This window comes from Symphalangus syndactylus, chromosome 14, assembly GCF_028878055.3.
Source record: "Symphalangus syndactylus isolate Jambi chromosome 14, NHGRI_mSymSyn1-v2.1_pri, whole genome shotgun sequence".
In the NCBI taxonomy this organism is placed as follows: Eukaryota; Metazoa; Chordata; class Mammalia; order Primates; family Hylobatidae; genus Symphalangus; species Symphalangus syndactylus.
Window position 1 is genome coordinate 14,194,156 of NC_072436.2, and position 15,321 is coordinate 14,209,476.

At 53.0% G+C, this 15,321-nt stretch overlaps 1 protein-coding gene across 1 annotated transcript in view; it reads left to right on the forward strand.

Moving 5' to 3' along the window:
- CARD14 (caspase recruitment domain family member 14) overlaps window positions 1-15,321 on the forward strand; it is a 66,615-nt gene that overhangs the window by 32,837 nt on the left and 18,457 nt on the right. The window contains exons 8-15 of the mRNA XM_063617312.1: window positions 366-563; window positions 5,409-5,639; window positions 6,632-6,769; window positions 7,859-8,184; window positions 12,172-12,339; window positions 13,546-13,665; window positions 14,563-14,688; window positions 15,112-15,261. Of these exons, the coding sequence (XP_063473382.1) occupies window positions 5,429-5,639; window positions 6,632-6,769; window positions 7,859-8,184; window positions 12,172-12,339; window positions 13,546-13,665; window positions 14,563-14,688; window positions 15,112-15,261 (1,239 nt within the window). The 5' untranslated portion in view covers window positions 366-563; window positions 5,409-5,428. The remainder of the gene's footprint in view (window positions 1-365; window positions 564-5,408; window positions 5,640-6,631; window positions 6,770-7,858; window positions 8,185-12,171; window positions 12,340-13,545; window positions 13,666-14,562; window positions 14,689-15,111; window positions 15,262-15,321) is intronic.

The following is a 15,321-nucleotide window of genomic DNA, read 5'->3' on the forward strand; positions in this document are numbered from 1 at the left end:
TTTCCATGTTTTATTTTTATCTTTTAATTTTTGAGACGGAGTCTCACTCTGTCACCCAGGCTGGAGTGCAATGATGCAATCTCAGCTTACTGCAACCTCCGCCTCCCAGGTTCAAGCGATTCTCCTGCCGCAGCTTCTCAAGTAGCTGGGACTACAGGCACCCATCACCATGCCTGGCTAATTTTTGTATTTTTAGTAGAGACGGAGTTCTGCCATGTTGGTCAGGCTAGTCTCAAACTCCTGACCTCAGGTGATCCACCCGCCTTGGCCTCCCAAAGTGCTGGAATTACAGGCATGAGCCACTGCGCCCAGCCCATTTTCCATTTTTTAGATGATGATTTGCTCTGATTTTCAAGTATTTTTAGCATACAGATCCCTGCAAGAGGCATCTGTCTCCAGTGGTCCAGCCTCTCATTCCAAATGAAAAGAATCAAGTCACAGGAATTCATGGGTCTGTGAGGAATCGCTCCCACCTGTGCCCAGGAGATTAACAAAGGCGATGGCTGCAGCTCTGTGAGCAGTGGAGAAAAATTAGGCACAACCTGACATCCTCCCACAGGAGCGTAAGTCCACTGTGGTTATTCATATCTTTGAATCCAGTGCAAAATTTAAAGGACCGTGCATGTATGAAGCTGCATGTATCAGTATGAGAAACCTCAGAAGCTGTACAGCCTTGCACAGAACGATAGTTTCTGTGAAGTTCCAGCTAACACTGAAGGCACTGTCGATGTAAAGCTGCTGTCTGCTTGAAGTATCAAGCAAAGATACTATATACTGTTTATACACACTTCCACTTGTAGGAAATGATTTTTAAAATATCATTTTTAGGCTGGGCTGTAATCCCAGCACTTTCAGAGGCTGAGGTAGACAGATCACAGGAGCCCAGGAGTTCGAGACCAGCCTGAGCAACCTAGAGAGATTCCATCTCGACAAAAATTAAAAAATAAGCCAGGCATGGTGGCGCATGCCTGCGGTCTCAGCTACTTGAGAGGCTGAGGTGGGAGGATTGCTTGGGTCTGGGAGCTCAAAGCTGTAGTGAGCCACGATCACGCCACTGCGTTCCAGCCTGGGCAACAGAGTGAGACCCTACCTCAAAAAAAAAAATCATTTTAAAATGATTTTTAGAATATCTGGCCAGAGAGGGAGGGAAGAGGGACTGAAGAGAACAAAAAGGCGCCATCTGCCTCACATTTCCTTAAAAAGAAACCCGAAGTCCAGAATGTCAAGATGCTTGAATCCGCACGGTAGGTACATGGATATTTGTTATTTGCAGAGTATTTGTTATTTGCAGGATTTTTTAATATGCTGGAAACAGTGCACAGTTTTAAAACATTTTAAAATTATTTAGATGGATTCATAGGCTAATGGCCTTATGTTCATGCCAGATAGAGGCTCAGGCAGGGGCATGGCGGGGGACACAGCTCATCTCCAAAGCTAGGGCGCCTGGGCCTCTTGCTGGGACGGGAGGCTGGGCAGGTGACTGCTAAGGACCTCCAACAGCTCTTAGAGTCTGCACTAGCCAGCATGACCCCTGAAGAGCAGGCGTTTCGGGCTGTAACGGCGACCTGCTTCATGTATTCTGTCCAGACAGACCTGGGCTTGGGACATCAGCCGTGGTGGTGGCCCCAGACCAGCTGCAGCTCAGCACTTTTGGGGACCTGTCCACCCTCTGTCTGCCTCACCACCTTTGTAAGCCCACACCGCCTGCAGCCGAGCCGTGCTGGCCGTTACTACCCTGAGGTGTCTTCTGCAAGGCACTTGTGCCCAGTGTCACTCCCCAACACATTTCCCTCACGTGGAGTCCTCTGCGCATTCCTCTGTGTCACTGTCCTGGGCCGCTGCAAACAAGGGACCACCTGCTGGATAGCTGAAAACAACGGGAACTTTTTTTGTTTTTTTAGACAGTCTCTCTCTGTCGCCCAGGCTGGAGTGCAGTGGCATGATCTCGGCTCTAGAGAAGCCGACAGTCTTGCTTCTAATGAAAATTACCTTTCATAAAGAACATATAAAGCAGCATTTCCAAAGTGCAGGACCCCTACTGTTGTTTGTTTGTTTGTGTGTTTGTTTACTGGGACAGGGTCTCCCTCTGTCACCCAGGCTGGAGTGCAGTGGCACAATCTCAGCTTACCACAACCTCTGTATCCCAGGCTCAAGTGATCCTCCTGCCTCAGCCTCCTGAGTAGCTAGGATTGCAGGTGCATACCACCATGCCTGGCTAATTTTTGTATTTTTAGTAGAGACAGGGTTTCACCATATTTGCCAGGCTGGTCTTGAACTCCTAGGCTTGAGCAATCCTTCCCCCTTGGCCTCTCAATGTGCTAGGATTATAGGCATGAGCCAATACACCTAGCCTACTACCATTATTTTAGATGAATTCCTAAAAAAAAAAAGAAGTATTTATTTACTTTAATTTTTTAGAAAAAGCTGTAACTGACACAACAAAGTGTGAATTAGCGACTTTATTGCTTAGGATTGAGTAGAGCAGGTGGGGCCATGGCACTCAATCTTACACAGAAGGAGAAACCAGAATGGCAAAGACCGTCAAGGTCATTCCAATACCACAGAAGCAAGGATGTCCTATAGAGGGGATCGGAGTTCTTTCAGGCTTCCTAATCAGTTTGCAAAGTGATGACAGCTTCCCCAAACCCTCTGTGTAATAATCGTCCATACTGTGCCCTGCGTCCTCTGCACAGAGGCCCTGCGCTCCTCCCCCTGCCCCTGCAGCCTGAATTCAGAGTCCTGGGCAGGTGCTCTCACCTGGACATTACAGCCACCAGAAAGAAGGAGGGGGAATGTCAACCTACTTTGGCTTCTGACTGGAAAGCAGGGTCCACCAGGGGCGTTACCTCCATGCTGAAAAATAACAGGTGTCCGCCTCAGCAAGGAAGAGCAGTGTCCTTTGCCTGCAAGCATTGTTGTTGCAAAAAAACTCCCTGACCCTAATTCCCTAATTCCTGCCTGCTTCCTGGCTCCTCCCAAGTAGGCCATGAGCACTGCCTGTGGCTGCTGGGTTGTTGGACCCCCCGTCCAAACCCTCGGGTTTATTTTAGAGCAGTTTCTCAACCTTTTATTCCTCATCACTCGCTAAGGAGCTTTTTAGACACCTTTTCCCTAATTGCCCTCTCATGAAATATTAATATCATAGACATACCATATATCGGTGCTTTATAGATAGAAGAGCAAGGATTTTCACCCCTTGGAGGCTGTTTCACCCCCGTCGAGAATGCAGGTTCTAGATGCATGAGAGGAGTGGTCTGGTTTTTGTTTGTTTGTTTGAGATGGAGTCTCGCTCTATCGCCCAGGCTGGAGTGCAGTGGTGCAATCTCAGTTCACTGCAGCCTCAACCTCCTGGGTTCAAGCAATTCTCAGCCTCCCAAGTAGCTGGGGCTACAGGTGCATGCCACCATGCCCCGCTGATTTTTGTATTTTTGATAGAGACGGGGTTTCACCATGTTGGTCAGGCTGGTCTCGAACTCCAAACCTCAGGTGATCTGCCAGCCTTGGCCTCCCAAAGTGCTGGGATTACAGGCATGAGCCACTGCTTCCAGCCAGTGGTCTGGTTTTTAATGTCACCTGCACTGGGGAAATCAACTCCCCAAGCCAGGAGCAGCTTCCTGTGTTTTAAAGGCAAATTGCAAGTCCAGTCTGCCAAAACGAGATGACGCCCATTTCCTCTTGCCCTCCTCCAGGGAGAGGAATTGCTCTGACACCCACCCTTAAGATGAAGATCCCCCCACCACTTCCCACCCCACTGGCCATAGACACCCGGGCTGGGGCGGGAAGCAGAGTGTGGACTCAGGGCTTCTCGTCATCCTGGCTGGATTCGTCATCTCCTTTTCTACCAGCCACGCAGGGAGAGAGGGTTTGAATGAAAAACCCTCCCTGGCCCCAGAAGCCATTTTGTTAATTCCGTTACTGATAAAAGGGTTTTGTTTCTTTGTTTGTTTCTTTGTTTGTTTGAGACAGAGTCCCACTCTGTCGCCCAGGCTGGAGTGCAGTGGCATGATCTCGGCTCACTGCGACCTTCACCTTCCGGGTTCAAGACATTCTCCTGTCTCAACCTCCCAAGTTGCTGGGACTACAGGCGCCTGTCACCACGCCCAGCTATTTTTTTTGTATTTTTAGCAGAGGTGGGGGTTTCACCATATTGGTCAGGCTGGTCTTGAACTCCTGACCTCAGGTGATCCACCTGCTTTGGCCTTCCAAAGTGCTGGGATTACAGGTGCGAGCCACCATGCCCGGCAAAAGGAGTTTTGATCTAGACCCCAAGAGAAGATTCTTGGATCTCTCACAGGGAGGAATTCAAGGAGAGCGGCAGAGTGCAGTGAGAAGAGAGAGTTTATTGAAAGTCACTCAGTTACAGACAAGGGCATCCTCAGGAAACAAGAGGAGGAACATCCTGGCTTTGTTTTAAACTCTTCTTATATAGGGGTCTTGTCTACGTAAAAGCTAAGTTATGTCTATGTGTGGGTGGGCTGACAGCACGACAACATTTAGTACTTTGTTGATTTAAAGAAAGTTATCCTTGGCCGGGCACAGTGGCTCACACCTGTAATCCCAACACTTTGGGAGGCCGAGGCGGGCAGATCACTTGAGCCCAGGCATTCAAAACCAGCCTGGCCGACAAAGCAAGACCCCATCTCTACAAAAAATACAAAAATACAAAAATTAGCTGGGTGTGGTGGCCCGCACTTCTAGTCCCAGCTACTCAGGAGGCTGAGGCAGGAGGATCGCTTGAGCCCAGGGAGGTCAAGGCTGAGTGAGCTGTGATGGTGCCACTGCACTCCAGCCTGTGCAACAGAGCGAGACCCTGTCTCAAAAGGAAAAATAGAAAGCTACCTATTTCATTTCAGTGTGTAAGTACATCAAAGATGGAGTCTTGCACTGGAGTGCAGTCTCGGCTGGAGTGTAGTGGCGCAATCTCAGCTCACTATAACCCTCCGCCTCCCGGGTTCAAATGATTCTCCTGCCTCAGCCTCCCAAGTGGCTGGGACTACAGGTGCCTGCCACCACACCTGGCTAATTTTTGTATTTTTAGTAGAGATGGGGTTTCCCCAGGTTAGCCAGGATGGTCTCGATCTCCTGACCTCATGATCTGCCCGCCTTGGGCTCCCAAAGTGTTGGGGTTACAGGCGTGAGCCACTGCACCCGGCTATGAGTATAATCATCTTAAAAGCAGGTCTTGTCCTGTGATGGGCATCTGGATATTTTGTCATTATGGGAGTTTGTCCTTGCAGGCGTTACCAAGCTGCTTCCTCTGCCATAAACATCTCAGGACCATGGGTTCTGACTGGCAAAGAGTGCGCCTTGTTAATTTTACGATGGAGTTGATTTTAAAATGGTATCACCCTGGCTCTCCTGGGCTCCTGCTTCCCTGACAACTCCATCCTCATGGCCACCCCTCCTAGGGTCCTCCTAGCGCCCAGCCATGGGGGAACTGTGCCGCAAGGACTCCGCGCTCACGGCGCTGGACGAGGAGACGCTGTGGGAGATGATGGAGAGTCACCGCCACAGGATCGTGCGCTGCGTCTGCCCCAGCCGCCTCACCCCCTACCTGCGCCAGGCCAAGGTGCTGTGCCAGCTGGACGAGGAGGAGGTGCTGCACAGCCCCCGGCTCACCAACAGCGCCATGCGGGCCGGTAAGCGCAGCTCCCTCTTCCCCACCTCTTCCAGCTTCCCGCGGCCCACATGGCTCCACTGTCTGCCTCTGTCTTCAGGGGGTCTCGTCTCGTCCTGTCTCTTATAAAAACACTTGCTGTTGTATTTAGGGCCCACCTGGATAACCAGGATGATCTGATCTTGAAATCATTAACTTAACATCTGCAAAGGCCCTTTTCCCAAAAAAGGTCACCTGGACAGGTTCCAGGTGGACGTGTCTTTGAAGGGGAACCACCATTCACACCACTGCAGATGTCTTTGGAGTCCATTCTGATGGTCCGACTAGCCACGTTTATTCATTAAAAAATGGGGATGCTAATGGTTTTACCGTATGAGGTTGTTAGGAGAAGCAAATGAGTTACTGTTTATAAAATACTCACTGCAAAGCTGGGGCCATAGAAAACAGGCAGTAGTGGTAGCTGTCAACATGATAATGTTCATGCATGTTGGCGTATGAACCCCAAACACAGGAATGATTAATCCACGCTAGTCATTCTGGCTGAGAGAGATGGGCTCTGGGCCCTGGTGTGGAAGGGCCCAAGGCTCCCTGGGATCTGTCCCCCGCAGCCCCAGGGTGCCACTCTGCTTTCTGTGCACGGCTCCAAAGCTGACAGCACTGTGGTGGGACCCTGTGTCTGCATCACCCACCAGCTTGCCAGGGAGGTGCTTGCAAGCAGGGACCCACCTCCTCACTCCGTCCCGGGTCCCCCGCACTCGCCAGAGCACTTGAGTTGCAGTAGTTGCTCCATAAATACCAGCTTTGCCCTTCTCAAGTCTGACTGGGGTCATGTGGGTAAAGGGATCCTGTGAGAGCAGTGAGGGCGCATCCCCCCCGGCAGATCCCGGCAAACTGCTTTCACCTCCCGATTCTTAGATGTGCGGAGGTTTCCCAGCCCCAGGCCTCTCCCCCGTGGGGAAGCCAGCCAGGGAGCCCAGGCCCCTTGGTAGCTAACAGATGGTTCTGCCTCCCAAGGGCACTTGCTGGATTTGCTGAAGACTCGAGGGAAGAACGGGGCCATCGCCTTCCTGGAGAGCCTGAAGTTCCACAACCCTGACGTCTATACCCTGGTCACTGGGCTGCAGCCTGATGTTGACTTCAGCAACTTTAGCGGTGAGAGCTCCGACTTTCATGGGATGGCAGGCACTTCTAGGAACCTCAGGCTCCTGGTAACCCCAGGTGCCCCGCTTACCTGCTGATTTGCCCTTCTCGCCCTTCCCTCCAGGCTGCAGTTCCTGTCCCAGCCCCAGCACTCTGAGGGTGAGGAACCCCCTCACTGTATTGGGGTTGGGTAGGATAAGGAGCCCCTGGGCCCTGACTCTAAAGGGTCTGTCCTTAATTACCCAGTGCTAAGAGGAGACCCCTGAGGAGTGGGGTGGGGAGAATCTGCTTGGAGAGACACAAGCAAAGGGCAAGGGAGTGTCTCCTGGAGTCCACCTTTAACCTTGTGGCTTTGCTGGAGGGGCCAGAACAGCCCAGCCTCAGCTCTTAGGAGGCGACAGAGCGGCCCCAGCCAGAGGATACAGGGCCGCGGAGCCTTCTGTACACTGCTCACCATTTTCCTTCAGGGAGTAATTCTAGGCTTCCCTGGAGGAGCTGTTGAAAGATTTAGGTATTGAAAGGAGCAGGAGCAGGACTCACATGACCCAGAACAGTGGAGAATAGACCATTTTCCCTGTGTTCCTGCACAGTGTGTGTTTATGTTCTTTAGAGTTCTAGCACGCAGATTCGTATTCTTTATCTTTTTCTCGGGATAACGTTAAAATGAGTTAGCACTGAGTGCATCTCAGCTACTGAGGAGGGTCATTAAGTCTGAACAGTGGGGTCTCACGGGGAAGGTCAGAGTGGGTAACCCTCGTGCCAAAATCGGGAGTCACGCTGTTTATTCAACCAAAAGACCAAGTCTGCTTGAGGCCCAGGAGCTTTTAAGGAGACCGGCAGGTTAAAGCTGGGGGCCTGCTGGGGAATCTGGGCAAGGCTGTGGGGGCATGGGAGTAATGCCTTGGCCCACTGGCCCACCTGTGCACCTGCACACCTGCCACATGCTCACCTGCCCACATCCTCAGCTGCTCACCTGCCCACATGCTCACCTGCCCACCTGCTCACCTGTCATCTGCCCACCTGCTCACCTACCCACCTGCCCACCTGCCCACCTATTACCTCCCTACCTGCTCACTTGCCCACCTGCCCATCTGCCCACAGGTCTCATGGAGACATCCAAGCTGACCGAGTGCCTGGCTGGAGCCATCGGCAGCCTGCAGGAGGAGCTGAACCAGGAGAAGGGGCAGAAGGAGGTGCTGCTGCGGCGGTGCCAGCAGCTGCAGGAGCGCCTGGGCCTGGCCGAGACCCGTGCCGAGGCCCTGCACCAGCTGGAGGCTGACCACAGCCGCATGAAGCGTGAGGTTAGCGCACACTTCCATGAGGTGCTGAGGCTGAAGGACGAGATGCTCAGCCTCTCGCTGCACTACAGCAACGCGCTGCAGGAGAAGGAGCTGGCCGCCTCACGCTGCCGCAGCCTGCAGGAGGAGGTAGGGAGACACCCTGCACCCCAGTGCGACCCTGCTACTGTCTGCCCCCAGGCCTTTGTACTAGCTAGTCCATCTGCCTGGAACTCCTTTCCCCTCTTCCTTGTCTAACACTTCCCTGCCCCAAGAGCCTTGGCTGAGGCCCCTCCGGGAAGCTGATCCTTCCCCTCCCCAGGAGGCCACCCAGGCCCCTCTGTGTAGACTGCGTGGTGGCAAGGCGTGCCTCGTCCAGTAGCTGCCCGTGGCCTGGCTGGCTTGTCTGTGAACTGCCTGTGCTGCCGACGCCTGGGCAGGTCTGGACACTCTGGGCTGCATATTTGTAGAGCCGCCTACATCCCACTGCCCAGCTGCGGCAGTGACATGGGATAGTCGGTCTCTGTCGTCCTCCTTTGTCCTTCTCAGCTGGTCCTGGGCTCAGGCGGGGAGGGCAGGAGGGTTCTCAACGCAGGCCTCTGACACTCAGTGTGTTTCACTCACTTTTCTTTGGGGATGATGATCTGACTGGCTGGTAAGGCTTCTCAAAATATTGGGGATGGGCACTCCTTGTCATTTTGGCATTCGCTTTCTACCTTCATTATTATTACTATTATTTTTAATTTTTTAGAGACACTCTCGCTCTGTCACCAAGGCTGGAGTGCAGTGGTACAATCCTAGCTCACTACAGCCTTAAACTCCTGAGCTCAAGTGATTCCCAGCCTCCCGAGTAGCTGGGACTACAGATTGTGCCACCATACCCAGCTAATTAAAAAAAAATTGTTTTGAGATGGGGTTCTCACGATGTTGCCCAGGCTGGTCTCAAACTCTTGGGCTCAAGTGATCCTCCCAACTTGGCCTCCCGAAGTGCTTGGATTACAGGTGTGAGCCCGCTGGCCAGCGCTTTGCCTTTAATCATGACATTTGTTGTTTGTTTTTAATTTTTTACTTCTTATTTAGAAATAATTTCAAATATATATTTTTAAATCACACAAATAAAAATAGTACAAAGAATACCCACCTACCCTTGCTTTATCATTTGTACTTTTACTCTCTCGTGGCCCTTTACCACCACCAAACCCTTCAATGTCTACTTCCTGAAAATAAGCACATGCCCCTATAGAGCCACAGTGCAGTTCTCAACTTGAGTCTTTTTGGTATGGACACCCTGTTATTATCCAATCCGTCTGTGTTCCGGTTTTATCATCTGTCCCAGTGACTCCTTCACAGCCTTCCCCCCAGCCCAGTGTGGGGCCCTGTGTTCCGCTGTCCCTCTCTTTAGCCGCCTTCATTTGGGAACAGCCCACAGCCTGTCTTGTCTATTATGAGGTGGCCCTCTTTAAAGCCACCACCGCTTCCCTTTGATGATAGATGGCCTCTCATTCGGGGTTGGTCTTGTGTCTCCCACATGTAGACAGAAGTTATGTTCTTTGGCTGGGACCCTGCACAGGGGGTGCTGGCCTGACTCAGGGCATCCCCTCAAGGGCTCTCGAGGTCCTGCCACCCCTCACAGGGAACATCACCGTTCACCATTTGTCAAGGTGCAGCCCAATTGCTCTACTGCAGAATGGCTCTTTCTTTTCTTCCCTGCAACTGATAAATATCTCGGGTGTGGGGCGCTGAGACCAGCAAGCGCCCTACTCCTGGTGGACGTTTCCCAGGATGTAGCTGTGGTGACTCTGGCGGGAGCTGGCCCCTACCCTGGGAGCTGTGAATGACGACTGTGCCAGTGCCCCACTTTGCTGCTGCCCACGGCCTCTGCCTTCCCTTCTCCCGTGGCTGACTCTGGACCGTGCCAGTGCCCCACTTTGCTGCTGCCCACGGCCTCTGCCTTCCCTTCTCCCATGGCTGACTCTGGACCGTGCCAGTGCCCCACTTTGCTGCTGCTCGCGGCCTCTGCCTTCCCTTCTCCTGTGGCTGACTCTGTTCCTGGCACAGTTCATGGGTCCTACTCTGCAGGGGTCTGACCTCTCACTGTCCTTAATGATTTTGGTCTCAAATGGACCCAGATGTGACCAATGGAGCCCTTCAACCAGCTCCGTGTCCTGAGACGGGTCCCTTGTTTTTGGAGCACCAACTTCTTTTCTGGCCTCACAAGATATTCCAGGGTCATCTTGTACCTGGCCTACCCCAAATCCAGGCTCAGCCCATTCTCTGAGGGCCCCACTTCCTTTTTTTTAATTTTTATTTTTTGGTTTGTTTTTTTGAGATGGAGTCTCACTCTGTCACCCAAGCTGGAGTGCAGTGGCGCCATCTCAGCCCACTGCAATCTCCATCTCCCGGGTTCAAGCAATTCTCCTGCCTCAGCCTCCCGAGCAGCTGAGATTATAGGCACGCACCACCACACCTGGCTAATTTTTTGTATTTTTAGTAGAGACGGGGTTTTGCCATGTTGGCCAGGCTGGTCTCAAACTCCTGACCTCAGGCGATCCACCCGCCTCGGTCTCCCAAAGTGCTGGGATTACAGGCATGAGCCACCACGCCCGGCCTCCTGCCTTCTTTTAGAGAACAAGATCTGGACGTAGGTGTGCCCATCACTACTGGGGTGTCTTTGCTTCTCAGCCATTTCAGGGGACAGAGCTGGGAAACACACACACACATATGGAAATATACATACACATATGCACATACATACTTGTCTGTGTACGCACACATACTCATATGCATGGAAGTATACATATAGTTCACGTGCATACTTCAGAAATCATGGGTTCTCACCCATACCTCTAATTCCAACCCATGCCCCGTGGCTTTTTCTTGCCTTCTCCCGTTGCGTAGGTGTGTGCTCCTTCCCCAGGGGGAACCCTGCTCCCAGCATCACCAGCACATTCAGCCCTGTGCTCAGTCCTGCAGCACATCTCAAATCGTTTCAGAATCACTCTGCCCATACCACTGCCATTAACAGCCCCACTAAGACGAGTGCCGGACTTGTTTGTAATTCACCTTCCCCTTCCAGCCAATCTTGCTCAAGGCTGAGGGTTTGTAATCACACACTGTGTTTGTGAGTCACTGTAGCTTCGCTCTCTCTGTCCTTGTCTGTCTGTCTCTCTCTTCGCTGTGGTTATGGCGTCTGTTGGAAATAGAATTCGGTTCATTTGTTCTGGTTCACTTTCAGTCTCATGTTTTCCTGTTCCCTTCCAGCTCTGACTTGATTTTACTTTTTGAATCTATAGACTGTGACATGCCCAGCCCAGCTGGACCATTGCAGGAGCTGGGAACTTGCGAATTGAGAATGTGCTAACCGGGTGTCGGGAGGGGAAAGTCCAGGTGGAAAGGTCCTTCTTGGCCACAGCCCAGGGGTGAGCACCAGCACCCACCCCGACGTGCAGACTTCCCAGGCTTGCCTCATGGGGAAAGTCCTGCCTCCCCAGGGCTGTCACACTCAGGACGGGAAGAGGCCGGACCCATTGCTCGAGCTCCAAGTTTCTCTTGGGCTGCTGTCCAGAGGAAGGAGGCCAGCAGGATCTGGTGGGATAGTCCCTGGAAGGCCAGGGCCTTGCACACAGATTGCAAGTCAACACAGGAGCTTTGCTGTCTGAATAGCCCCGGTCCCACGTTCCCAGGCATGTCTACCCGATCCGACCTGACTTTCCTCTCTCTTACTTCTTACTGACTTCCATGACTCCAAATTCCCTTTATTGATGTATTTAGCAGAATATGGACAAGCAGGGAAGCCAGGGAGCATGCTGGCCATCACTGCCAGCTGCTCAGCTGCAGAGATCCAGGAGTTGGTTATCAAGGCCTCTTGGTCTGTTCCTGGGACCCTAACCCTGCATGTAGTTCAACCACGGTGCCTCATCTATAAAACAGAGCTGAAAGGCCTCTGTCCTCCCAGCCGCAGTTGAATATTTGGGACTATTCATTAGGTGAACCCTTTCGTGGGTTTTTCAGTCTCAAGGCAGGAAGGCCCCTGGGTGCTAAAAGCGTCATCAGGAGGAAGGGTGAGAAATCCCCCTGGCTCCTGGTCAGGGGAGAAGCCGTTTCCATCACCCTTCCTGTCGCCTCCCCGCCGCACAGCTGTATCTACTGAAGCAGGAGCTGCAGGGAGCCAACATGGATTCCTCCTGCGAGCTGGAACTGCAAGAGCAGTCCCTGAGGACGGCCAGCGACCAGGAGTCCGGGGACGAGGAGCTGAACCGCCTGAAGGAGGAGAATGAGAAACTGCGCTCGCTGACTTTCAGCCTGGTAGGTTCCGGTCCCCCCAGCAGAGAGCAGCCTCCTGCCTTGGGGGCTTGGCCCCCGGGCTGTGGGGTTTCTGACAGGTGGTTTAATTAAGGTGAGCCTAAGAACAGGAGATGAAATTTAGTGACTCATCTCACCCACTTTCTCTTTATCTCCTTCCTTCCTGCTGTTCCCCAGACCCCAAAATTGGCTGAATTAAAAGCTGCCGGAACAGAATTAAAAGCTGGAACTGGGCACAGTGGCTTATTCCTGTAACCCCAGCACTTGGGAGGCTGAGATGGGCGGATAGCTTGAGCTCAGAAGTTCAAGACTAGCCTGGGCAACATGGCGAGACCCCATCTCTACAAAAAATACAAAAAGTAGCCGGGCATGGTGGTGCACACCTGTGGTCCCAGCTACTCGGGAGGCTGAGGTGGGAGGATCGCCTGACCCTGGGAGTTTCAGGCTGCAGGGAGCTGAGATCACGCCACTGTACTCCAGCCTGGGCGACAGAGGGAGACCCTGTCTCAAACAAATAAAAATAAAAGCCGCTGGAGGTGCATCACAATGCCCCATTTGGTGGGTTTACTGCAGCGATTGTTTTTTGGAGTGGACTTGGCCAATTGTAAAGCATGGGATTCGCGTTAAGGATGGGGGAAAGAAACCTTTCTGCCTGGAAAGATTCCGTCCTCTGGGCCTCAGGTGCACTGGAGAGAGGGGGGCTCTGAAGCGGAGCAGTGAGTGAGCAATGACCCTTGGCGTCTCCTCCTCAGCCCTTCTCAGTAGATTAGTATTTATTGAGATATTCCTTCCATAAGCATTCACCGGGCGCAGGGCACTGGCCATCTTGCAGCCTGGATTGTGTCCCTGTTTATAAGCTCCTTCCTGGGAAGTGAGTGTCAGAGGGGAATGACCTGTCTGCTGGTTTCTCCCTCGCTGTGAAACCGCCGGTAGATCTGTTGAAGGAGAAGGCTGACCTGGTAAAGGGAGGAATTGGTGTCCTAAGAGGTTGCCAGCTTCCTGTGTTCTTTCTCGTTGGCCATGAATCTGCAGTTTCCAGGCGTGATGGGTGGCTTTTCCGTGGCTTCTCTCCTGCCCGGTGTACAGTAGTAAGACTGCATCTGTCCACACACCTGACCGTGAAGTTGCCGCCGTGTTCTCAGGATTCTGCTTGCCTAGGGCAGGTCTCTGGGGAAGCCAGCACCCCAAGCTGACCTCTCTCTGCCCCAGGCGGAGAAGGACATTCTGGAGCAGAGCCTGGACGAGGCGCGGGGGAGCCGACAGGAGCTGGTGGAGCGCATCCACTCGCTGCGGGAGCGGGCCGTGGCCGCCGAGAGGCAGCGAGAGCAGGTGCCGTGTGACCCCTTCCTCCCTTGTGACCCTCCTGGGGCTTGTCTCAGGGGTGTGGACAGATCTGTGGGGAAGCCAGATTCCTTCATCCACACCGAGCTCACATAATTTTGCTGAACGAATCTGTGGGCCTGTTCATCTGTTCCTTTGTCAGCGCCACCCTGAGCACCGACTCATACCCCACAGCTAAGACCATGGTCAGGCAGATGCGTGATTCAAACGCAGGGGATTTCAGGTCCCGGGCCCTGGGGAGAGCCAGGGACTTAGGTGAGGAGGGAGCGGGGAGGAAAGGAGATGGTGGAAGAGAAGAGGACAGGGAGGGGGAATTGTTTTTCTGGGACATTAAAAAAGCAAAACACAACTATGCATGCAACATCCACTCATTGTTTTAATTCAGATATAATCAGCCTAAGCAACTTTCTAGATGTGCCTTGAAATCTAGCACTTAAGAGACGATCGAGGCCAGGCATGGTGGCCCACGCATGTAATCAGCACTTTGGAAGGCTGAGGCGGGCAGATTACTTGAGGTCAGGAGTTCGAGACCAGCCTGGCCAATATAGTGAAACCCTGTCTCTACTAAAAATATAAAAATTAGCTGGGCCTGGTGGTGTGTGCCTGTAATCCCAGCTACTAGGGGGAATCGCTTGAACCTGGGAAGCAGAGGTTGCAGTGAGCCAAGATCGTGCCATTGCACTCCAGACTTGGCATCGCAGCAAGTCTCTGTCTGAAAAAAAAAAAAAAAAAAAAAAAAAAAGGAGAGAGAGATGAGTGAGAATTGACCTTATTTCATCCCTAGAACTGCCTCCCTCCCTCCACCCCTGGGTTCTCCAACCCCCTTCTAAGCCCAGACCCTCAGAGCTGCTGAGCTCCACGGTCCACGTGTCCCACTCTGTCCAGTACTGGGAAGAGAAGGAACAGACCCTGCTGCAGTTCCAGAAGAGTAAGATGGCCTGCCAGCTCTACAGGGAGAAGGTGAACGCGCTGCAGGCCCAGGTGTGCGAGCTGCAGAAGGAGCGAGACCAGGTACCTGAGAGGCGGGGCCCACCCCGCCACCCCACGCTTGCTTCCCCAGGTGAGGGCTGGTTCTGGGGACAGTCTCGTGGCTCCCTGTCCTTGATGGCAGCTGGTCCCAGATTTCAGGGTCTCTTTCCTCGGTCCACACGACGTTTCTTCACTCCCCCACGCCTGTTGTCCACACGCTGTCTCTGTCATCCTTCTTGCTCTTATTCCTGATACATGACACTGAGAAAGTACACCCCAAATATTGGGTTCTACTAAAACCGCACACGTGAACATGAGTTGAAATGAATCTTCAGTTTGCACAGCTCAGCGTGGGCCATTTAGTGGATGTCAGATGAGCGCAGGCTGGAAACAGGGCTCTCCTTCTCTAGCTGGAGCTCCCCGGTGGTGATGGCACAGCCTCCTTACTCCCGTCTTGACCCACAGGCATACTCCGCGAGGGACAGCGCTCAGAGGGAGATTTCCCAGAGCCTGGTGGAGAAGGACTCCCTCCGCAGGCAGGTGTTCGAGCTGACGGACCAGGTCTGCGAGCTGCACACACAGCTCCGCCAGCTGCGGGCAGAGCCTCCGGGTGTGGTGAGTGTTCCCGGCTGACCCGGGCTGGAGGCCAGGCAGGGGCTGCGGGGACAGCGGGAC